Here is a 25,502-nt window from a genome sequence, read left to right on the forward strand (position 1 = left end):
TGATTATTCATGGTATGTAAGGGATAATAAGACGTCATATCTACTTTGTACCGACCGGAATGGAATCTAAGGCACTTTTGAATGGGCAGGTGTTGTAATTGTTTTGTTTGGAAAACTGGAAAACATTCGTTTCTTCTTCTTGTGCCGTGCAGATACACGTTATCCCGACATTTGTGACACATGAAAATTAAAAATAATTGGGATTCATGGGATGTGTAAACGGCGGTGTGCGGCCAAATCTTACACTGTTGCCTTTTACAAAGCGTGAAACTTGCCAATTTTCGGTTGTGTGCTTGATCAGACGAACGTCTGCTATTATAACAAACCTGACTCAGTACGTAGTCCAAGTCATTGAAAAACAAGAATGGACGAGGCGAAAAATACATTTGCTTTAGGTTAACGATTCTGCCAACGTTAACACCGTGATGTGCTATACAGGTGACGCCTCGGCATCGGTTTCAAAGTGTGGTGGTTGTTTGCACAACGCTAATATGTGGATTATCCGCTTTCCCCAGCCAAGCAAATGAAAAGCAGGAAAATTAACCAACTGGTGATTACGATTTGATACGTCTGGGACCTGCGCTTCGGGCACAAAAACCGCCGCCCCGATCATAATCCAGCGGGGTTACGTCCGGGAGTTGGGCAATATCAGAAGTACGTCCGCTCTGCAGAATTTAATTTCCTTGCTAAATCCGCAGCAAATGTCACAAACTACACGTGATTGTCTGGTAACCAAACTACTTTTAGTCTCCTTTGTAAACAAAAACAACAGAGAATAAATTCCGCGTTATTTTGACATTTGAAGTTGTTAGATGGAATAGTGCAGGGGGAGGGGGGTACAGCATTGTCAGACAGTGACTTGGGGCAAGACAAGTAGAGGACTATATAAAGGATGTAAGGATGTTACAAAATTCGACTTTGGATTGAAGTTGATGTGAAAAGGATTTTGTTTTATAAAACGATCTATAAGAAAACTCAAGGTGTTCGTTTTCCTCATTCTCTGATGACAAAAAGAGAATTTTAAAACGCACATTGGCAACGTATTTTCAGATCGTCTCCATCGTAACCATATAAAAAAATCGCTATCTTTTTAAAAACAAAACTATATTTTCGTGCAAAGGTAAGGGTAAATCTATGAAGATATCGCCTTGCCTTGAAGAAGGTGACAGATGGTCACCGAAACGTCTGTGGCATAAATCTCTTGGTTGTGTAAAAAGAGTCTTTTTATTCAGTGACTTACCAACCTGATGAAACTATTCACGGATCTATGAAGATATCGATCCACTAAATCAAAAAAAATATGTTAATCTTGCTTACAATCTAGTCGCCTGGATGAGACGATCATGTAGGGATCAGGACAGTTCTTTGATCATCTGCGAAGTGGATTTATGTCTCAGATTTGTCTCTATGAAGTGATGGCGATAAAACAACAACAACAACAACAAACGGACAATTTTGACGCTACGACACTTTCAATGGACGCAAGGGTGTTTTTGGCTGTATATCTACGTAGCTAGGGTTGCATAGCTGAAACGGGTACCAGTACCCTGAGGATTAGAAAGGGAAGATTGAAGTGACGCCGATGTGATATCATCCCTAAACGTAACTACCGGCTTCACATGTTTGCACCTTCACATTAAGTCGATGTTTACTGAAATGTATTTGTGTTTCATGTTTCAAGAAATGTCGACTTCATCGAAATCACAATCACTATATCCGAAAAAACGACAGAAAATCGACAGGGTATGCGCGCTAGTGCAACTTGGCTTCATTTTATGTCATAGCCGTGAAAACTCGAAATCTACATTTTGTCCTATAGCATATCTGCAAAGTGCAAACAGTAAATCAAAGACGATAAAAAACACAACATCATCCACACAGTTCCCGTGTGAAACAGTTAAAACAGAACCATGATCCCATGATCAAGTAACTGCCAACGCACAGAAAAAAAGGGACTTTTAGAGACATGAAACCTTCCAACACTGGCAGACGAAAACAGAGCGATGCAAGCGTCAGCATGTTAAGTCTTAAGATGAGGACCGCCGAATAGGAACATGCAAAATGCCAGCATTTGGCAAATAACTTAAAACATTAGCCTTTGGATCAGAAATTTATTCAGAATTTTTGCCTCTCAACATTTCAATGACATTCAATTGCAAGAAAGGAAGAATGAAGGACGGAAGGAAGGAAGGAAAGTAAGAAGTACCAAGCAAAACGACATGCGCTCTGATACAACTGTGAACATTATGATATTTAAAAAAAATTATAATGAAATAAATACGTTTTCTTGCATTTCGGACCAAACTCTTAGTTATAAGAGATGTCGCACTCAACTTTCCCACAATAATCGTCCGTGGTGCTTTTCCAAACCAGAGCGATCATGTTAACTATAAAACTGTTGATCTTTGTCTGCTTCTAACCATATAAAAAAGTCCCGAACAAATCAACGGTATTCTGAGGCATCATAACAACAACAAATAATATACTGTCACAACTAACGTTACATTCTCTTACCTTGTTCTGGCTGTACATGTGCTTTCGTAGCAAGTAACAAATTCTTAAGTAAGATGTTTGGTAAGAAATCTAAGTTGGATTGGAAAGTATGAATATCTGTAAAAAAAAATAAGATACAGCACCTGCTGTCAGATGATCTTCTGTCTCATCTGTGGTATGAAGAATCATATCGCTGGAGACAATTTAATTCCTGGGTCATCTTTTTAGTAATGCAATTACCCCGAGCATGGAATCCGCAGATAGAAGATGATAGCTTGGCTGCTGACAGACCAATTGGGGGTATGAGCACGTGCAGGTGTCAGTCAATTTGGCCCAAGTTGTTTACTGCGATGTTTTCTTGCAGAGTGAGTGAGTGAGTGTAACGTTATGTAATATTTGAAAGTCGTCCAAAGCTGGAGACTGTTATGAAGAAACTAAACGCCTCTTTGCTAAGCTTAGCTAAAAAGTTTTAATTTCTAACGAATTTTGCTAGTAGTACTTAAAAGGGAAAATACAAGGGCCCGACTGGAAACGTAAAACTTTCCAACATATCACCTGCATGAGAAACATGTAAAATCGGTACTTTTACCACGTCTGGTAGCATAGATAGACCAAAGAATGCAACCCCTAAACCAATGGGTGTTTAAGAATAAGATTACCAGGATATGATCTGTGTCGTAATCAGGACTATGTAATATTACTCGTTATATCATACCTAGAGATAACGTTACTATGTGACTTCTTAATTCTGTTTACGATAAAGAGCAGATTATACAACTATGCTGAACACTGTACCGAAAGTAGGCTGTGATGTGAAGTTTATTATTGATGATAAGTCTAGTCCAATTGCCATGTGTTCGCCTTGCACGCGGTAGGTCGTGAGTTCCATCCCCGACGTACCGGGTAAAACCAAAGACTCTAAAAATGGTACATACTGCTTTCTCTGCTTAGCACTCAGCATTTATGAAAGGGTATTTAAACACACATCACTACCAGCGGACCAGCCCCCTGCTGTGGTGACATTCACAAATGTGTGGCTCAAGGGCTACAGAAATGGAGATGGGCGCCACCCCTCTGGGATACTTTAACTTAACTAACTGAATATCATGGTACATTTCTGCCGTTGAGTTTTATGATTACAGATATATTTAGATGGGATTTCTAACATTCACAGTATCCCACTAGATTCAAAGTGATAAATCTTTGATGATGTCTTTTTTTAGAAACAATGAGTACTAGTTAGTCTTCGGTGTAGTAATTTAATTGTTGTCCTCTTCCTACTTTTACACCCTGCCATCCGTAAACATTAACGTTGGGTAACATAAATTCGCGGGGTACTTAAATTCGTGATTTTTCGAAAACGGGATATTTAGGGATATGTGCTAGATGCAACATCAGTAATACTGCTAGAAATGCAAACTTGACAGACTAACGTATTCAGAACACTGGCTGAAAAGCTTCGATAACCATGCATTAGAAGTTGGCGACGTCAAAAACTCTCCGTCCCTTATTGACAGAGTCTGGGGGCTTCGTGGGAGAATCACACTGCACGCTTGTTCGCTGGTTTATAAGACAAATGTCACATCTCCTGCCTGCTAAACACAATTATTTACAAGACAACTTATTACAATCTCTTTTGCTAACCTGCAACTGGATTCTAAGTGTGATCAATCATCAAAACTCCTCTTTGTTGCTGCAACCTACGGCACGTGTATTTTCCCGCCGCCATATCATTACCCAGAATCCTGTTGTCAAGCAGACGACAGAGGTTTGTGAGGAACTCTTTTTTGTCTAAATGTTGCGTGTGATAGTGGACTGAAGACGATATTTTCCTCAAAGTTTACTCCAAACACAACAAGGAACACATGGACATAGTAGTATAACCATTGCTACGGCATCCAGCTAACTTCCCATGAATAATGTACACGTTGCCATGACGGTGGGGATCGAGTTTGAGTGACGTTCTACCGACTCAACAAACGGGATGTTACCGAAGGCCTGATGTGTACGGTACGGCCGTTTTTTCGTGTATTTTTTTTTTTACTTGGACACGTCTATATCCATAGCACTCTCCTCAAGCCAAGGATGGAACGAATAGCTGCTGTATAAGATGTAATTAGCGGTAAGATATTCAAGACGAATCTTCTCTCCCGAAATAATGTTCACACCTGTCCGACAACAGCGTCATTGTGCGTGCGGCGGACGGTATTTTCAAGTTGAAATATTATGGTGTCAGCACGACTAGAGACAAAATCTACCATATAACGTTGGGTAACATAAATTCGGGATTTTTCCGATAATGATTGACTGAAATCAATCTAGCAGAACAATAAACCATCCTTTTTTTCTATTATTCTGTCAGTATCATGTACTATCTTTGCACTTATCATATGTATGGTAGATTTTGTCTCTAGTCGTGCTGACACCATAATATTTCAACTTGAAAATACCATCCGCCGCACGCACAATGACGGTGCTGTCGGACAGGGGTGAACATTAATTCGGGAGAGAAGATTGGTCTTGAATATCTTACCGCTAATTACATTTTATACAGCAGCTATTCGTTCCATCCTTGGCTTGAGGACAGTGCTATTGATATAGACGTGTCCAAGTAGAAAAAATACACGAAAAAACGGCCGTACCGCACACATCAGGCCTACGGGGACAACCCGTGTGTTGAGTCGGTAACGTTAACTATAGAACGTCAAAGTCGACATCCACCGTCATGGCAACGTGTACATTATTCATGGGAAGTTAGCCGGATGCCGTAGCATTGATAATACTACTATGTCCATGTATTCCTTGTTGTGTTAGGAGCAAACTTTGAGGAAAATATCGTCCTCAGTCCACAATCACACGCAACATTTAGACAAAAAAGTGTTCCTCACAAACCTCTGTCGTCTGCTTGACAACAGGATTCTGGGTAATGATATGGCGGCGGGAAAATACACGTGCCGTAGGTTGTAGCAACAAAGAGGGGTTTTGATGATTGATCACACTTAGAGTCCAATTGCAGGTCAGCAATTTTAAGAAAATAAGTTGTCTTGTAAATGATTGTGTTTAGCAGGAAGCGGATGTGACATTTGTCTTATAAACCAGCCGACAACGATGTAGTGTGATTCTCCCACGAAGCCCTCAGACTGTTCTAATAAGGGACGGAGAGTTTTTGTCCTCGTCGCCTTCTAATGCATGCTTATCGAAGCTTTTCAGACAGTGTTCTGAATACGTTAGTCCGTCAAGTTTGCATTTCTAGCGGTATTACTGATGTTGCATCTAGCACATATCCCTAAATACCCCGTTTTCGAAAAATCCCGAATTTAAGTACCCCACGAATTTATGTTACCCAACGTTATATGATTAGTGCAAAGATAGTACATGATACTGACAGAATAATAGAAAAAAAGGATGGTTTATTGTTCTGCTAGATTGATTTCAGTCAACCATTATCGGAAAAATGGCGAATTTATGTTACCCAACGTTACCTCTAGCAAGGAGAAATTGGCTTGCAGGCAAGAACAAATAGGCAAACATCCTGCATTGCCTCTGTAACTCTTGACAAATTCCATATTGCTGTAATCATACTAGCCTGAACACAGATAATGATATGGAAAATTTACGATTCAAATCATTACAATCATGACATTGGTGTTCTTCTTCATTCAAAAGAATACTAGTACAGTACTAGTAACCCATACGCGTTGCTAAGGCAATGTGCCGCTTGCACCCCCCCCCCCCGCCTTGCCCATGATCCGTAATAACAATGGAAGCCCGTGTGATGCAAGAAGCCCGTGTGATGCAAGTATAAGAAGAAGCCTGTGGGATATGAAATGGAGACTTCTGATTGGTCTATCAGGCTATATGATAATATACATGACTAGTAGCCCAGTATTGACTCCACCACCAAACCGCATGCTCAAAATCACTATTTGAGGCATAGCCACTAACCAGCTGTCAGCCAATCAGAAAACATGATTTCAACACAGGGAAGCATCCTAGCTTCCCTTGTGTTTCGTAAAATCACCGCAAGGTGGCCTTTTCTTAAATCCCCTGACGCAACCGGTCTTGTGCCCTTGGGAAAAGGGCACTTTACGTGACTTTCCTTACTCCGCCCAAGTGTAAAAATGGGTATATCATGCGTGTGGGTCACGACACCAGCAATAGCTGTGTTCCGTGTGTTGCAATTCTAATAAAATCAATTATACGACTTCGCACAAACATAACTTTATCCAAAGAGGTTAACCTCTTTGCTTTATCATATGTTCAAGGTCAACTTTCGATTTTTTTAAAGCACTTGAATTACTATTAATCAACTACCATCATGTACATTTTGTTTTCACTTCCTATAGAAATTAATGGCTTTCTGAAGTACAGGGACCCGTATTGGATCTTTACTCTATCCAAGGTTTTTCAATGTAGCCACCCAGAGTCACACTGAACAGTCAGAACAACAAATTGAGATATGTCAGTCTCAAGAAGATAAGTTCTTTTACATTTGTGCCAAATTTCAACACATTTCATAGAAAAACAATCCTGCTATCAATTATACTAAAGACGTTTCTTTCTGACTTACCCTCGTACTCAATAATACAACACAGATTTCCCAAAACACCAGATTTATTGAAGCTCTAAAAAAGGGCACATCTTACATGTAGGCTGTAAGAAGTTACATTTAAATCAATATACAATGATCTTACAAGTTCAGAGTGGTATTCATGCATAGATAAAAGTACATGATTAAAAACCGCTTTTCTAACATACCTGACAGTAACAACATCAAGTCTATCTAATCATTAATCTTAAACATGTACCTATGCTGAAATGACAAATATTCCTGTTATCTTATATCTCATTATATTGTTGCAATGGAATTTTTTATCACCTCACACAAAATTTTCTAAAACATTTTTATCCTTTTCCCAGAATCACATTCATTTATACACTATCTTCTTTATGGTGAGCATCTCTGTGTATATTTGAATCCTGTGGCAAAATTCAAGTGTCAGAAGTACTTCACATGTACACTTTGTCTAGATCTTTTCCTCTTCAACTAAGAGTAACTACAACAAAACTGTGTCAAAAGACCTGTGATTGAAAAATCAGTACCAAGGACAGTCACAACGAATTTTGCCATAAGACACTAGACTAAAAAGCTATGAGTGCCTACTGTTGAGAACAGTGAAATGTTCCCATGCTTGCATTGATGGCATTGCAAAAACGTTAACTGGTAAAAAAGGACTAGATCTCTATATAAAACAGTGAGTGAACATTGCAAAACGATACTTCTGAATATTTGTGGAATATGAAAAGGCTAGTTTTCATGCACAATTACTACAAAGACTAACATTGAGCTGGTACAATCACTACAGTACGTATGTATAAAACCCATAAACTTCCCATTCAGCAGCATTACATTTGTTAAAAGTGCAGAAATACAGACACTGAGAATTCAAATCTATTTCATACCCTTAAAATCTCAAAATGAAATGCGGACAAAATTTTGTAACATTTCTTTTAGTCACAGAGAGTCTAATTTTAAGCCCAACCTCTTCATACGCTACACTTTCAAGGCAGAAAATTTTTGCCAGTAGTATTGAATTGACAAAACAGGACCACAGCACATTTACATGGCTGTGGCAAAGCCGACCTTGTTCCCCCCCATGTCAAACTGAGTGTAATACTTCCCGATGAACACGTCGCCCAGGATCCACAGGGGGCCACTTGGAACATTGATCCCCAGAAAACCACTTAGGCACACCGTCTGGCCACCTTGAGTCACCTACAGCAGTCAATCAATCAATCAATTAATCAATCAAAAATGGTTTATTCATTCATAAAAAGACACACAAACATTAAAATAACACAGATAACAGCTCCTTTGGTATTCTACAGCTCCTCTAGATCTGCTGTTTTAAATACGGTGTAGCTGAAAAACATTATTTAAGTACCATGCACTAGTATGTTCTGCATTTCTCACCTTGAGAGAAGAGTTTATGTAGAGTGAAAGGAAAACTTAATCATAACTTCTGTATTTTTCTGTACTATGGATTGAATCTTTTGGCCAATCAGGTGGTTTGTATACGTCCAAGACTTTCTTTTAAAATGCCATCGAGATATTTCTTCTCCATGAGCCTCCCCTCCCTCAAATGTACAAACACAGTTCAGTATACAAAAAGAACTGCCACAAGGTGACTATACATATATGTCCACCCGTGTGTTAAAATTCTGAAATGGATCTTTTCTAAGAAGACAATAATGAATTTGGGGCAAAAGTATAGACAAGTAAAATACAAAGACATTATCTAGGATCGCACGGAGGGATTGTGGAGGTACAACAACTATCCGTTGTTACACAGAGGGATTATGGAGGAGGTACAACAACTATCCGTTGCTACACCCCTGTGGTGTTACTGTGAGCGGTGTGGGCAAAGCCGACTCTGTTGTTGCCCATATCGAACATCGTGTAGTACGGCCCTATGAACACGTCTCCCAGAATCCACAGGGGCCCGGCCGGCACGTCGATGCCGAGGAAACCGCTGACACACACGGTCTGCCCCATCTCTGTCACCTGAGGGTAGCATGATTGTGATTGGTTCTGATTGGTTCATATCAATTGGCTCTGATTGGTTCACATCAAAAGGGTCATTGCAAAGACTTATCCTACTGTGATCTGATACCTTTGTGTTTGCTATTCTGATAAAATTTGGTCTGAAGATGATTGTTACAAATAAACAGGACTTAAATGTAAACTATGCTATGAAAATGTCCAGGACGTCTTTCACAGTTCTTAAATCAACTCATTTTATTTGCTAGAGGAAAAATCAATGTGTGATTGTAAAAAGGAGATATCTGTTTTTATCAGCCCTGCATCTTTACAAAAATGCACAAAGATATCACATCAGACAATAGACAGCATAAAATTAAAAAACAATTCAACATAGCTATCATGAAATCTAAATTGTCAAAAGCAAAGTCATCAAAATCACATAGCAATCAATGATACTAAATTAAACCCTCATACTGCAATGGGCAGTGGTGATATTGTCCACTTGGACCAGAGAAACAAGGCTTTCAACTTTGCAACGTATTGAAAGTAGATGTAAGAGGAACGGGCAGAGACTTTCACAGAAGGGCTAGTATACGGGCTCCAACTGTAATGGGTTTTCAATGGGGACTGAAATATTTTGTTAGCCATTTTGACTTGAAACTATAGTGAGGGATATATTATGTATCTAACCTTCAGTACTTTGCCACAATAGGTTTGTTTGAATGGAGGGGGCGTACCTACTGGTAAATATTCACCAAACCGATGGCCCAAAGATAACAAAGAACAGTGCACTACATTCCACACCTTTTGAAGAACCCCATGAATATTTCTGACAGTCTGACTCCATGGAAGAAATGCTGACATACCTGTAGGACGTAGTCCTTCCCCTCCAGCTCAAAGGCCTTCCCCCCCAGCGTGAAGGAGATGGGAGGGAGAGACTTGATCTGACTGCAGTCTATCATGTACTGTGATGAAGGCAGGGAGAAAACACATGTTATGAAATCAGTAGAAATATAAAAGAGTACTCCAAAACAGTATTCAAGGGTAAGTGTGCATGCGAATTGGAAGTTTTACCCAAATGTAACCAGTGTTAGCATAATCAAATACTGGATACTATTCATATGTACAGTACTACTAAATTAGTATCTGATTGGCACACTTGCCCACACAAATACACAATAACAGGCTTGTTTGATCAAATTTCTTTTCACAGCCTATCTGAGGCAAATAATGGTATAGCTGATAATTGATAATGAATGACCATTTCCGATATCACATATCATCCTGACTTTTTAACCCTTCTTTTGCATTTAAATGCTGTCAGACCAAAATGAACATAACAACATAAAAAGATGACTTCTATTTCCCTGTTCTTTGACATACCTCTCCACCTGGAATGGGGGTGGCTCCGATCTGTTTGTTCAGGGCCTGGACCTCAGAAGTGGGTCCGGCGATGAGAGAGGTGCCCGTGTCGGCGATGGCAGCACAGCCGCCCTTACAGTAGTCAGACGCCTTCCCGTTGATCATGATCCTGAGCAAGACATTTTATTTTATATTTATTCTATCAGGGAGAAATCACAACTCAGACCTGCAGCCTGTTTTTCAGGTGTCCCTGGACACGTACATGTACAATAGTAATGAACAAGAACGCTGCATAGCTAAAGGTAGCCATTTTGGCCAATTCCTTTAACAACATGTATCCATGTTAGCTGTCAGTTGGGTCTGATACTCTACTCGTCTCGAGTCAAGAGTCTGCATAACGTATCAGAAGTAGCGGAGTGAAAACTGGTGCTCTTTAGTCGAAAATTAGGGTAACTCCTGAATCTTTTTAGTGTTGGAAGATATAGTTCAAAAATCTGTTTTGTGTGTTTGAGGTGAAGCCATTCTTTCTCACACCTTTTGGTGTATAGGGCAGTGCCAATCTCTTTCTATAGTAGTATAATGAAAAAAAGGATGACAGTAAAAAATTCCTAAAAACATTTTTAAAAAGCTTGCAAAGGACAAAATGATGAAATAAAAACAATTCACCTGGGAAAAATATACCCTGATATTCTCCCTTTCTTACAGATCTCTCTGTCTGTAGGTTCCTGTTGCCATGGCTATGACTGCCATTTTTAAAAAAAGAAAAGAAAAAAAAACCCACATGCTCAAAATAAAGCAAGTGAGGGGATAAGAAATGGTTACATTGAGAGGATCACTTTTGAATCTATACCTGTAGGTTTAATAACCCTTGTACTGCTGGCATTTTTTACACAATTTATTACATTATTTTCCCTTGACTTTTTCTGCACTGCTGTGACTAGTTACTTTTGAATTCGGTGCGTTTCGCTGCGGTGTGATGCGTTCAGCTGAAAAATACCCCCTACTCGTACATATACAAGACCAACATAAAGGCTCTGAAATGTGCAGCCCATATACATTGTACATGTATATAGGGGTTTCGCAGGACAAGGGTTTTAAGAATAAAAAATAATAAAAAATAATGCTTGATCATGATGATAGTTTTAATTTTCTATACAGTATCAGTAATATCCAAGAAAAAATGAATGTATGATGTATCAATTTGAAAATTTAAACACTAGGCAATCTCCTCCACAGAGCTCTGCTCAAACCTACCCGTCCATCTTGAACTGCCAATAGCCAGGCTTGGTGACATCGATGAAGGTGAAGTCTCCGGTGTAGTACTTGGGGTCAGTCCCGCCCAACAACAGCTCACCGCCAGTGGTGCCCGAGGCATCCCTGCAAGGCATGGTGGGAAATTCAGTACTTATAACTCTACTGGGTGGTTGATTGTATTAATGAAAAGCACACATGTTTGATTTACATGCAGGTTCAGAGTGGAATAACACTTTATTCCCATCCAAAGAGTCACATTTTTACAGCCTATGTCTGTCGTGTTCAGAGTAGTTTCAGTAACACAAATTTTGTAGGCCTTCCTTTTAGACAAAAAAACAGGGAATTTTTCTAAAATGGTGACCAGAAAATTTATATACAGTAAGTTGAGCACTGAAAAAATACTTGATGTACATATAGGTGTCATATGTACCTTTTATGATACATGTACATATATTTCTGATTGTAAAACAATAATAGCATCATCATTTTGCTAAACAAGTGACACAGCATCAAGCCATGCTCATCAGCCCCACCTGTTCAGGTAGAAAGAGAAGACCGGTTTGTCGACCAGTTTCTGCTGGACCATGTTGTAGAAGGGCGGCACCACGCCGTCCACGGAGATGGTGTCGTATCCCATCCCAAGGATACCGTCGAACTTGGCCGCCACGAACGTTATACCAGGCTGGGTCACCGCTTCCGCAAATGTCTGGTTCTGAACCATCAGACCTCCGATCTGTGGTAAGTATATCATTTGTGTGGGAGGGGGGGAGGAGGAATTTCATCAACAATCTTAGGTCAAGAATAAAAGCCAAAGAACAGAAATTTGTCAATAGTCTTTGAAAGGACTATGAACATTCATTTAAGGCATATCTAAGGCTACAGATCCTTGTGAGATCGGTTTTGAGAGCTGCAGAGCATTACTATTGGAAAACTTTTACGTCTAAAATTCCTCATTTCAGTGTTTTTCATGCATGTATTTAAATTACATTGTACATTGTACAAAAATGTACTACAAGATGTATGAAAATGACAAAATAGCATTATCCACCTTGAAATCAAAATGAACCGAAGAAGGATAATCAGAGGGAAAACAATTATGTACACATATTTTACTCACAGTGACTGTGTCCTCACTCAGAAAGCCGGTCAGGCTGCCAGACCCATATTGGATGGCAAATTTAGTGTCATTCTTCATGTAGGTGCTGGACTGGGTGCTGTCATACTTGTTGTGCAACACTGTGGGGAAAATGGAAAGATCTTGATGACCAACTGTGAGAAAACTAGAATACCAAATAACATGTACAAATTTATTACATGCTTTTCTTTTGTACATTGAGTATCCATACTTATCATCACAGATGACAAAAAACCTGTACCCCAAAACAACAGTTACTACAGTTGTAACTCTTGTATTTACATTCCATCTTTTATAAGAATTTTACTCACTATACATGTCAATGCAGACTTGCATACTAGTAGTGTAGACAGCAATTATTGACATGCTCTACTGTAGAGTTGGTCATCTTCAAGATATAATGAAAATCACCACGGCAGTAGTCTAAATACAACATACCGTTTTTACACCTCAGATACCAGCGGTAAATTGGATGTCGTAATTTATATCAATGGAGCTACAACCCACTCAATATGAAAGGTGCATGTTCAAAAGGATGAGTTCACACTTACAGCAGGCAATGTCAGACAGGTGACACTTCTTAGACGGCACCCACAGGTTGGAGGAGCCGGTGTCAAACACGACCTGGAAACTCTGGGGAGGGGTGCCGATGGAGATAGGGCCGTAGTACTGAGCCTGTGTGGGGAGGGGGGTAGTCGTGTTATCATTTCTGTATATGTACGCGCATTCAACAGATACAATGGTGAGTCCAAATATGAATTCTGTGAATAGCACTTAAATGTTGCAGATTACTTTTTTTCTGATTTAACATGCTACTTTCTGCTTGGCTTTCAGGAGACATCAGGAATTAGAAAGTAAAATCCTATCCCCAAACTTACATCCAAGTAGTTGGTGAGTGGCTCAGGGGCATCCTTGATGTTGTAGTACTTCCCATTGTGGTCCTTTTCAAGGATTTGGTCAAACGTGATGCCAACATCTGCCAGCTGACGACGAACGGTTTTCATCTTAGTCAGCGGGATTCTGTAGATGAAAAGAAAGGGAGCTTGCTTAGGCTACACATGATAAAGGCAAAGCGCTAAGAGCTTTCACCCCCTCAAGGACCACCTTGCATGCCACATTGGGTTACATTGCCCCTGGCACCATGATATTGTAAAATGCATTTAAGCTTGCGTGGTTTTTATTTCTCGGTAGGTAGAAAATGGAGCATTCGCGTTGGTGTTAATTTCATGTTTGAAACAATAGTAACAGTCGTAGGTGGGCAAAAAGTTTCAAGTTTGAAGAGTTCAGAGCGAAAACCGCGAACATAAAACCACCGCAAACATTTCTGCATCTACAGTACTCTGAACTTCTGGGGAGATCCCTGCTGGGTAGATTAGCATGGGGAATCAGAACACTTAATGTACTTAAGGGGCATTCTGTGCCAGTTAATCATTGCTCCTGCTGAACTTTGGTACCATCCATATCTTAAATGCATAAACAAATTCAAACACCTGATAGCGCTATTCTCACATTATTTGTCAACTCAACAGACTCCACATTGTCCATAAGTCAGAAGACATACTGGACTTTGAAACAGTCCCTGCATTCTTACAAATTGTTATCTGCTTGTTAAGCTGCTTTACAAACCAAATAAAGTGGAATGACCTCTTTCAACAAAGGTGCTTTCCTCGTGATACTTGGTAACCTTGGAACAGCCCCGCCCCCATGTTTGTTCATGTTCAACACTATATTTAACAATTTGACCCTGCAAATGTCTCACGTGGTTCCCATGAGGGAGGTGTGGCACTGTTAACACCTGCTGAAACCTACCTGTTCTTCCCCTGTATCTTGATACAATTGTAATCTAATCACTTCTCATAATGTGTTCATTGCCTTTGATGCAAATGTTGGTTACTATGACAATGTGTGTGGTCAATGCAAAACTGGTGTGTTATAATATTCCAAGCTCTGCCTTAAGAATATACAAGCTACAGCAACAGGGAACTGAAATCCCTTTATCAGTGTATGTGCTAGCAAATTTGAACTTCTATGGGAACATGAAAATAGTAATAACAGCTTTGAAAGTTGCTGATTCTGCACATTTGCAACTAACACCAGGTGTCCCGCCCCTATACTCATCAGCAATGTCAGCAAAAAAGAAGAGTCATATGACCGGGTGAGGTCAGATTTCATTTGCTTGGCAAGTCGAAGGGGTGGTAGTACCTGGATGGCACCGTTTGGCACCAGCTGTCGATGCTTCACCGAGAATAGAACCAGCAACCTTTAGTAACAGGAACATGACTTGAGGAAGGACTTCCTCTTATTCCCTTTCTGTTTGCTCATTTTATTTTCACCAGGCTAGTTAAGCAATCATAGGAGTGGGAGTGTTGGACACACAAGTTCTCAACGCAACTTACACAAGAAAAAAGTCTCCAGTTTTAATTGAGGAAGTGGGAATAGAAGCCATGACCTCATGGTTTCTGGCAGTGGCAGATGACAGTGAGTCATGTACTTACCCTGGGGGGAAACATTTAGTTTACCATTCCCTACACAGGTCACATGGTCATGGGGTGGAACATGTGGTCTTACCAGGGCTGGGCAGATAGCAAAGATGATGCAGCGCATGGGACTGACTGGGCATGCAGACTTAGTACATACAATACATGGTGATACGATTCAGGACAATCCTATGGAGTCTGATCATTTGCAGCATATTTAACTTTTAAGTAGCAAAACGTGTCATTCTACATTTGTACCTCGTTAAAAAAAACAATTTCTATATGTCGTGAAATAACAGATGTCCTTTAACAAATGAACGATATTAATACAGGACTTCTGAGGAGTTTGCATTTGAGTGCATATGATTCTAGGTATGGCTCAGCGTCTTCAATTCAAAGTTTGAAAAATAACTGTCCTGAACAAAGGGGTTTCTGATAGCCGCAGGCACATTTATTTCACGCCCTCTTAACGTCGAGAAACAGAATGATATTGTCTCTCATTAGCTCGAGGAAATGCAAAAAAATACAAGGTGGCTCCCGAATGAACGATGACCATCTTTTTTTTTTACGAAGCGTCTTTATGCAAACACTGATCTGTGTCTGTGATTAACAAAAGATCAGGTCGTAGTGACGCATGATTAAAATGTTATTAGAGTAGAGTAGAGTAGAATTTTCGGTCAGGTAGGACTGCTCCAGTTTAGACCGCTCTTCATTGTTGAATTCCATTTCACTCAACTTATTTTCTCACCTGTGCAGGGCGCTGGCGAACGCCACAAAGGCCAACAGCACAGCTAGGACCTTCATCGTGCCGGGGACTCTGTGCTCAGGTACTGCAGTGACCGGGAACAGGGCGAGAACAGGACGTGTTGTTCTGAACAGGTCAGGACGACGAAGTGATGTCCCTGATGAGTCACGCCTCACACAGCTGAGTATCATGTGATGAGGGGTTAAAGGTCAAATCTGGCATGGACGATTCCTTTTATAGGTGTAAAATGATTTTTTGATAATTCCTTTAGAATGCCACAAACTGACTAAAAATTCCATTTCTAAGAATGAGTACGTTATAGAAATGAAACATGACCCGCTTCATCATCTCGATACGGAAGAGAGGCAAATAAATGAAGTCGAAATCTTGCCCTGGAATGGGCGACATCTAGCGATTCAGAGAGAAAGTGCACCATGGCCCGTCGAAAAGACGCCCAAGCTAACACGGAAGTTGGCAGGAGTTGGCTACTTGGCTACACCTGACGGGCAGGACGCTGAAATACTCACACGTGCGAGCCGGACTAGGTGTGTCATGGCGGACTGGCCTAGCCAAGATCCTCAGGTACGAGACTAGTGCGTCTATTTTGCTATAAGTAACTAAGAAGCAGAGTAAGGAGGTGATGTTCACCCGAAGAAGGGGCGTGTCCACGAACCCCCCTCCCCACCTCCGCGCCGCGTGTGGCAGAACTATGTCCTTATCACTTTCCATTGTTTATCATGACGATCATGACCATATGGTGGAGTACTTAAAGGCTTGGCGTACTTTGCTTGAAGGAAGAGCTTTTGACAGAAAACGACTTTGTAGACTTACTTTTGTCCGCCCTTATCAGTAGTCTACCAATATGAGAGAATGTTTTGCAACTTCAGCTCTAAATATGTGCCCTGATAATATAAACAATGAATGTTAGTAATAAATGCCTCAGAGTCTTTTCTGCCTTCAAGTTTCTTTGGTTAACTTGAAGTGATTTGGTTTCTCATTGGACTATGCCAAATTGCGCAAAAAAATTGTGCCAAGTTAACAGATTTTAATTCGCCAATTTTCCGCAGGGCTAAAATAAGCGACCTCTGACACAAACAAAGTAGCCGCGCCAGGAATGGCACATTCTCAGTTTCGGCTCCAAATCAGATGCAAGGTAACTTTATTGGAAATTGCAGTGTGTTGCAACTGACTACTAATAAAACCAATGTACAAAAAGAGATTTGCAGTGATTACGCAATTTTGTGCCCATTTGCACCAGTTTACCGATTGCAAATTTTAGAAAATCATTCGCAATTTCAGGTGACAAAGTGGCACCTGTGTTTGCGCTTGTTTGCCTTTCGCAATTTGCCGCAGTCCAGTGAGAAACCCGCTTTTAAAAAAATCAAAGAACATGTACAAATGTATCAAGTTTTGGAGCTCAATCAAGAACCCCCTCCTATCTCATGATCTATCAGAACACTCTTATCTGGAAATTGATTTTAAATCAAAGCCATGGTCTTAAAACAGGATAGCGCTAGACTTTTTCACCCGTGTAAGACGAGAAATTCTTCGAGAGTTTTTTGTGTTGTTGTACTGCAGGGTGGAAATGTACAGCTGGTAATTGTTGCGTGTGAAGATCCTGTTCCTTCATGTCCTCAGATTCCCCCAGAATAGTGGCCTCATGGTCAATGAAAACTGCTGTTTTATTCCAGGCAACTGCATCTGCTGCTGGTGATGATGACTGGGGGGATGACTTCGGGGGGTTCGAAGCCGCTGAACCAATCCAGCCAGCCATGGCGCAACCAGTACAGCAGGGCATCACAGCAACGCCCTCTATCTGGGCACAGCTCAGCACAGGTACTGCAGGAAAGCACATCATATAAATTATACATTTTGTATCTACCACTTGTCATTTAAGATTAAGAGAAATGACGAAGTAAAATTAATGTATTGCCTCCCTAGTCTAGTAGGACATGTACACATGCATATAGCTTGTTTCAAATTCATGCATGTAAAGCACATCTGGCCCTCAGAAATATAGTGGTGCTAGTAGGCAAATCCATAAACTGACAATCATTTTTTCCCCTTCCAGGTGCAGTTCCACCGGTGTCCCCTGGGGGCACTGCTAATCAATCCCCTGGTGGGATAAACACTGATTCGGCTCAGAGTGTGCCATTCCATGATGGGGGAAGTCAAACACCTGAAAGTCAGGTATCATATGTTTCTTGAGCTTTACTTGTACATGATCCATGATTCCAATGAATGTAGGGACAGTTTCCTTCCCTTCAAAAACAATAATGACAACACTATAAACAAGAGACGGACAGACCAACAATCATGAAAATGATGAAAATTGAAATGTTCTTTCTTTTTATTGTCAATTTGAAACACTTTGCAAACACTAACACTTTCCTTTTGTGATGTAGCAAAGTATGCTATATAAGAAGAAGGTTTAATGATACAAGAAAAAAGTACAGTTAGATTTGTTCTGTCATCTGCAAACTACAAAATAGAAATACAGAATAAATCTTATATATGATGAATATTTCCTATATATGATAATGTTAGCACCTGGCTTATTGATCTTATGTAGCATTACTAACGCTAATTTTCACTTTGCCTTGCACATTGAGATCTTTGGATGAAGTAATATATCTATATCGTTATTCCTCACATTTCTGCAGTGTCATTACTATAATAACCTATTTTGTGTATGTATGGCATGCTGTACATTGGAGCAAGAGGCCATCACTTGGCCTAAGCACTTGAAACTAGTGTCATAAAATTGTGTTCCTTTCTTTTTTCATTCAGAGGTCAAGGACTATATCAGGCACCTCTCAAGCTTCATCAGAGGCAGAGCCCAGTGCAACAGCCAATCAGATCCCTTTCCCCACTGACTTCAGCCAATTAGATGCACCCGCTGAAGTTCTGCCAACCAATGAGGCTGCACCACAATCTGCTGCTAGTCAATCAGGCACTGAGCCAGCAATCTCACAACCCAACCAAGAGTCAGTAGAGTCTGGGGCTAACCAATCAAATGAAAGTATTCCTACTTCTTCAACCAATGAGAGCTCAGCAACATCTGACCAAAGCCAACAGGTAGATCATGTCACCCCAGAGCCTGTTTCCACGGAAATGCTGGAAGAAAACAAGGAATTAAAAGATCAAGTGCAAAAGCTACACGACAATCTGTCCATAGCAGAGAGAGAGAACGTTGCGATACAACAGGCAAGTATTTCCAGTGGTGGCTGCCTATTGCACATAAAATTTGATATCAGGCATCCAATACAATGGAAAGTAAAGCAACTAGAAATTTGCTATGGACCTTGGAAGTCTCTTCCTCAGACTATGGCTATTTTACAATGACATTACTACATTATTCGTATGAAGATGGGGGCAATATTCCAAAAGATAAGCGATGTCTTAGAATGATCAAAGTTTGTCATAGATTATTCTTTCAACAATAACCACATATAAATTTAGCACCTGATGCCTACGTGAATTGCTTGAAGGCTGCAAACAACATTCTGAGTTTTTTGTACTGACAGATGGATTATTTATATTGTTTGTTTATAGGACCTTCAAGATCTGTTACAGAAACAACAGGCCGTTGAACAGCAGCTTGCTGACCAGACGTTGCTGTCTGAACAGCAGAAAGAAAAGTACCAACAACTTCAGGTGCACACATGTACATGATTGTGTATTTCAGATATTCTTGTGCAAAAGTTGTATGTTTGGAAATGTAGCATGTTGTGATTCACCTGGCTAATTATTTTGTTTTTAATATGATAAAGCTATGCCAGTTTGAATGTCGCTCTGTGTTTTTTCCTGCAAAAATCTGGGAACCAATAGATTAAATTGGTGTGGCATAACCTAGATTTGTTCTATTAACTTTTGGAAAGTTAGGCTGTTTTGTGCTATACAGTACAGAATACTTGCATTTATTTTCTTGTATACTGAGTTACTTACCAGTACAGTTTAAGTTTTGCTTTCCTTGTGGAGTGTTGTTTGTTCACCAAGAGATGTAGTGTATTCACTGGTTTTGTTAACAAGTCTACTGCTTGACTGTTATTCTGTCATTATTCTATACATCTTAAAGATTTCTTGTCCTTATTTTCCAGGAAAAACATTTGGAAGATCTGGCAGACATCAGGAAGGCTGGACATGAGGCTTTGGCTGTCATTGTTGAGGAGTACAAGGTTTGCTTAATGTCATACAGTATTCATTGCACTGGGGTCTTATGGGCTTTGATTTCTCAGATGCAGGAACCTTAGTCCGGCAATCTTATCCTGCTAAAACACACCAAATGCTATTAATCTAATTGGCAAGATAGAACAGGCTTTCCTTCATCTTTGTGAATACATTGTATTTACTAAATTCTAGACTCACAGCAGTCACCAAACTACCTCCATGTATCTAGTAGATGCTGTTTCAAGTTTTGTTTAATATAAAGCATGGGCACCACCAAAAGATAACTACTTGTATTGTATTTAGTAACTATGATGTTCATCTAGGAGGCAATTGCTTTTTTTTGTTGTGCTTTTCTTTACGTGCATGTTAACTATACACACACACACACACACACGTACGTAATGTATGTAATCGCAGATCAATAGCAAGTTTGGATAAATGTATAGAATTTTCTGTTTCTATTGTTGTGAAACACTTAATTTTGAGAAACAAGATTACACATGCAATGTTTGATACAGCTGTACAGTGACCTGTTGACCATCTGTCTGCAGGAGTTGTGTAAGACTGCAGTGCTGCAGCAGCAGGAACTGTGTGAGAAACAGCTGCAGGCATCGCTCACTAAGGAGACAGAGAGATGTGAGGAGCTCCTACAGAAACAGGTGGGCACAAACTAGCTTCTGAACAGTACTGAACAAGTCCAACCAATGTTGAAGATTTTTTGTTTAGACATCATGAGTGTACTTGTGGGGAACCGGTATGTAAGTTATCAAACATGTATTGTTCTCAAATGGACACTTGTTACGATTTGAAAATACATACTTTGATCTAAAATCTATGGTTGAGGAGAGAGAGAGAAAAGAAATCTGAGAGAGAGATGATCTAGACACAAGAAAGATTAAGAATGGGAAATACAGCAAGCAACATAGACTCTTTTGTCCTCTAGCATTTAAAAAGTACTTTCAGTCTCTACCAGACTCCACAAGTAGCTGGAAAATTCGTAGAAACTGGCCAAACACTCACTGATGTATATTGCCAGAAGAGTTGAGTTGCTAATAGTACATATTGCAACTTTTACTCCCCTGGCATATTATCCAGTCCTTTTGGCCGATTTTTACTAATATTATTTTTTTAGCATTTATCTATTGAGTCTGGTTAAGACTAGAAAGTACAAAGTATATGAAAAACTTCTTATCATTTGTAAGAGTGAACTGTAACTGACAGTAACTGCCCCTCCCCCCCAGCATGATCGCCTGTTACAGCAGTTAGAAGAAGACAGAGGCCAGTCCGAGGAGAGAGTTCAGACAGCCATCAAACAGCAGCAACAGAAGGACCAGGTAAGGGCTAATTCTATCAACTTTGATACGCAACATTTGTGATACTTGAACTGAGTACACACTCTAAGGACTTTTCAGAAATGATGGAGGTGTTATCATTTGATCATTGTTTTTTTTTGCTTATACATGTACTAGTAGTTAGAAAACTGATGCAAAAACACAGTATCATTACCACGCATGCCAACACAAACTTGTAAGTTTCTTCAACGTTTTACTGATCCTACATAGAATTAGCCTCCTACATATTCTAATACTGCACAACAAAAACAAAATTTACGAACCTAAGCTTTCACAAGGCTTTTTCCTCAATATTGTCTACTATTTCATCATGCAGAACATGTAATTTTCTTCTGCTACGACTATAAGCAGACTTATTGGGCATTACAGAAAATACATGTAGTTGACAGATTTATTTCAATATAAGATAGTAACAAGCTTGACTACATTTTCATTGTCATCCTTTCAGGAGGAATTTGAAAAGGTGTTGACTCAAGAAAGAGGAAAGAGTGAACAGGCCATACAGGATGCAGTGAAGGTATTGTGCTGTGTATTAAACTATTTATACGAAGTATGGTGATAAAGGTTGATATTCATTTTTATTGTAGAATCCTGCTGTTCACCATTCCTGCTAGTGTTATGGTATTAGAATTCTGTGACAGTTGGTCAGGCTCTGTAACACGAGGAACTTGAAGGGTTTTAATTTGACTGGATGTGTTTCTACAGGTTGAGCAGGAAGCTGGGAGAGACACCCTCCAGGCAGCTCTGCAGGAGGAGAGGGGAAAAAGTAGGGACCTTCTGGAAGAACAGAGGGTGAGAAACCTCCAACTTTATCAAGATTTGATTGATTGAGCATTTATACGATTATATACAGTCGTGCGACTGGCTGTCGTCACGACGTCGCCGGTGATCATATTTTTTGGCCGTCTAAAGACGATCAAAACAATCGTGCGACGGCAATAAACGGGAATCCTGGAATCGTCATCACGACCACCTCGGACCCTATGGCACGACGTTCAACGGGGGGTCTGTGGCTGTTTTTTGAGAATGAAGTTTGAAAAAAACAATACTACTTTAGAAACGAAAGAGCAATCATATAATAGACAACTGTTAATAAAGATTACTAGCTCCTTTCTAAGCTCACAGTTGAATCCTTCCCAGGTGGAACTACAGGGACTGCTTCAGCAGGAGAGGGACAGAGGCAGGCAGGCGGTGGAGCAGGCGGTCAGGGAGGAGAGGAAAAGGTCAAAGGTACATTACTGGAGAACAAGATAGCTGTGACGGGTCACTGATACTAGAGATCAACTGTTTAGTGTTTGACACTGTAGCACAGACTACAGGGCAACATCATTTAAGACATTAAAAAAAGGACATTCTCAGCTCCAGTGCACCCTTATGCAACCTAAAACACTGTTGGTATCACAGTTACCTAAGATAGTGGTGAGGGATAGAAGAATTACTGCAGTTGGATCATCAAGCTTAACACAAAACATTCACTCTAGTTTCTCTAGTTGTTAGTCTGTATGTCAGAAGGCTTTGCTCATATAGTAGATACGTTGTACATTTATTGTTTCAGTTCTACTGGACCTTAACTGAGGCTGTGTTTGTTTCCGCAGGATGTTGCAGCAGCTGCTGTGGAGGAGGAGAGACAGCGAGGCCGCGAGGCAGTGAGCCGGGCTGTAGAACAGGCCCAGCAGGAGATGAGACAGTACATCACAGAGCAGAGAAAGGTACCAACCCTCTCTCTGTCATAGTCTGTGTAACACAATCTCCACTGTCCGGGGCTTTTATGCGCGGGGCTCGATGCTTGGCTTAGGTGAAGAATGGAGTACCTGGCTTTGGTTAGGGATGTCCTCTTGGTGGAATGTCAAGCTGGCGATCCCGTGTTTGAAGAGAGTCACACCTTGAGCACATTAAAGATCCCAGCACATTTATTAACAACAGTAGGGGTCCATCCAGAAGTGACTAGGATTTCTTGCGCAGCTTGTAACTTCTGTACAAAACTGGTGGGTTATGCCTAAAGGCAATTTACATGTACCAGTTATGAAAAAACAAAAAACATGAAACATGTAGCTGAGGCTAAAGTTGTCTCATCCCTGCAGGCTGACCAGGCTGTGCGACAACGCTCGCTGGCGGGGGTGGAACTGTTCCTGTCGGGCGCCATGCAGCAGATCAGGACTCTGATGGACAACAGCCCACCTCCAGAGAACAACACCAAGGAACCTGACTCAACATAGCAAGATCCTGTGTCTGTCAGATATAATCATAGTTTATTATCATACATATCAAAAGTTTCAAAGCTTGAAGAGACTTTGTAATTTTGTGAAAGCTGTATATTAGTTGTAAAATTCCAGATCTTTTAGCTAATATCTACAGGACATTATACATGTATGTACTATCCTTCATGTTTAACTTAAAACTTCATTATACATGACATATATTTTGCAAAGATCATATCTTGAGAAGATATTATTAGAATGTTAAACCATAGTGCTATTGTACCAGGTAATCTTTAGTTTGCTTGTCAGATCCAGGAATTTTAATTGTATAGCAATTGTGCAATCCTGCGTAATTGGATACAATTGCATGCACAAATTATGTTGTTCTAAAAGAACACTTTTGTAGACATCTTGTCTTGGACTCCACTGAGTCTCACAGGGTCTCATAGTTTTTCTTTACCATTAGTACATGTGTATTATATACAGCAAACTATAGAATTTCCTCATGGCACCCAGAGCACTTTCAGCGTGCCTCCAGATACCATTCTAAGTGTTCTTGCATATTTCATATGATCATATATATCTATTTGAAGATAATACAAATGTGTGTCTTATAATAAGTAATATGTTTTCAATTTGTCAGAAAGATTGAAACAGTCATTACCAGTATGACTGATAGTGTTTATCAGACAACTTAAAAGCCTTAAAAGAACAGGAGTGTGTAGCAAATTTCTTTAACTTACTTATGAAAACGTTGGTCAGACATACAAGTAAAATAGAGTAGACTCAGATTCAGGAACTTTATATTCACTCCATTGTTACAGAAGAAGTTGCAAACCTTTATGGAAGCAACTGGAAATACAAAACTCACACTTTTGGATGCATTTTCAGATTACAAATGTTAAACTAAAGGGGAAAATTATCTAATGAATTAAATTTTGAATAGAAGAGCACACCAATTTGACCAGAAGACCACATCAATATTTGTCCCCCTTTATTTTTAACTTTGACAAAAAAAAGCACACTGACTATATCTTAATGGCCACATGCAAAGTAAATCTTATATAAATCAAAGCTTTGGAATGCATGATGATGTGTAGCTGAAAATGTTTGTGGCTTGAGCTAAGTGCAGGCAGGCTAGGGGTCAGAGGAAGAAATAATCTTTCTGTTCAGATGTAAATCTTCACGATGACCTCCATTTTTGAGCACTTTAAGAGGCCTGGCTTTATTGTGATACAGGTGGGAATGAAATACTCCCAGGAAACTATCTCCAGTGACCTCTTGTGTGAGCTGTTTAATCCTGTATCGGAATAAAGCCACAAACGCACACACAGATTCAACACCCGCGACTGTGTGACACACGTCTAATTGTCTAGTCTAGAAAACTAGTAAGCTGTAAGATGGAATCGTTTATATCTGATTTCTACAAGGATAAGAATGTTCTTGTTACTGGAGCAACAGGGTTTCTCGGGAAAGTTCTCATTGAGAGGCTGCTGCGCTCTTGCAGTGAGATGGAAGGAATCTACATGTTGATCAGGCCGCTGAAGAACGAAGCTCCCCAGGACCGGTTGAGCAAGATTGCAGACTGTGAGGTGGGTCCAAGATGCTTCAGAATCTGTCTTCTGAATTGCAAATTAAAAGTTGAAAAATGATAACCGAGAGGAAATAATTTCTATGAAAGATGCACGTCGAGTATGAATTGAAATAATTCATAAGAAAGCGATGAGATTGAGTATTTGTATCATCAGCAGCAAAACTGGGTCAACGTGGAA

At 40.0% G+C, this 25,502-nt stretch overlaps 2 protein-coding genes across 3 annotated transcripts; one reads left to right on the plus strand and one right to left on the minus strand.

Annotated features, from left to right (window-relative positions):
- Positions 1-7,089: 7,089 nt before the first annotated feature.
- LOC136430191 (lysosomal aspartic protease-like) lies at positions 7,090-16,187 on the minus strand. 2 transcript variants are annotated; one of them, XM_066420575.1, is made up of 9 exons: positions 16,014-16,187; positions 13,667-13,808; positions 13,340-13,463; positions 12,771-12,889; positions 12,187-12,386; positions 11,654-11,776; positions 10,421-10,568; positions 9,904-10,002; positions 7,090-8,269 (listed from the first exon to the last, which is right to left on the minus strand). In XM_066420575.1, exons 1-9 carry the CDS (start codon positions 16,067-16,069, stop codon positions 8,114-8,116), a joined length of 1,167 nt encoding a protein of 388 aa, XP_066276672.1. In that variant the 5' UTR covers positions 16,070-16,187; the 3' UTR covers positions 7,090-8,113. The 2 variants fall into 2 exon arrangements, with proteins under 2 accessions (XP_066276672.1, XP_066276671.1); XM_066420574.1 differs by lacking the exon at positions 7,090-8,269 and adding an exon at positions 8,295-9,058.
- A 30-nt stretch (positions 16,188-16,217) lies between these two features.
- LOC136430190 (coiled-coil domain-containing protein 91-like) lies at positions 16,218-24,442 on the plus strand. Its single transcript, XM_066420573.1, has 13 exons — positions 16,218-16,592; positions 17,702-17,846; positions 18,082-18,200; positions 18,801-19,217; positions 19,566-19,667; positions 20,111-20,188; positions 20,732-20,839; positions 21,422-21,514; positions 21,981-22,049; positions 22,238-22,324; positions 22,673-22,762; positions 23,128-23,241; positions 23,614-24,442. Exons 1-13 carry the CDS (start codon positions 16,335-16,337, stop codon positions 23,746-23,748), a joined length of 1,815 nt encoding a protein of 604 aa, XP_066276670.1. The 5' UTR covers positions 16,218-16,334; the 3' UTR covers positions 23,749-24,442.
- Positions 24,443-25,502: the final 1,060 nt, after the last annotated feature.

Source organism: Branchiostoma lanceolatum, chromosome 3, assembly GCF_035083965.1.
Source record: "Branchiostoma lanceolatum isolate klBraLanc5 chromosome 3, klBraLanc5.hap2, whole genome shotgun sequence".
Taxonomy (NCBI): Eukaryota; Metazoa; Chordata; class Leptocardii; order Amphioxiformes; family Branchiostomatidae; genus Branchiostoma; species Branchiostoma lanceolatum.

What these genes read in the sequence shown, in the direction of transcription:
- LOC136430191 (XM_066420574.1), bottom strand. Translation starts at nt 16,069, where the DNA reads ATGAAGGTCCTAGCTGTGCTGTTGGCCTTTGTGGCGTTCGCCAGCGCC. An exon ending in CACTCACCAACTACTTGGAT is followed by an intron (nt 13,464 to 13,666) that starts GTAAGTTTGGGG and finishes CTCCCCACACAG; the next exon opens with GCTCAGTACTACGGCCCTAT. An exon ending in GGAAGGACTACGTCCTACAG is followed by an intron (nt 9,059 to 9,903) that starts GTATGTCAGCAT and finishes TGCTACCCTCAG; the next exon opens with GTGACAGAGATGGGGCAGAC.
- LOC136430190 (XM_066420573.1), top strand. Translation starts at nt 16,335, where the DNA reads ATGAAACATGACCCGCTTCATCATCTCGATACGGAAGAGAGGCAAATA. An exon ending in AGAACGTTGCGATACAACAG is followed by an intron (nt 19,218 to 19,565) that starts GCAAGTATTTCC and finishes GTTTGTTTATAG; the next exon opens with GACCTTCAAGATCTGTTACA. An exon ending in AAAAGTACCAACAACTTCAG is followed by an intron (nt 19,668 to 20,110) that starts GTGCACACATGT and finishes CTTATTTTCCAG; the next exon opens with GAAAAACATTTGGAAGATCT.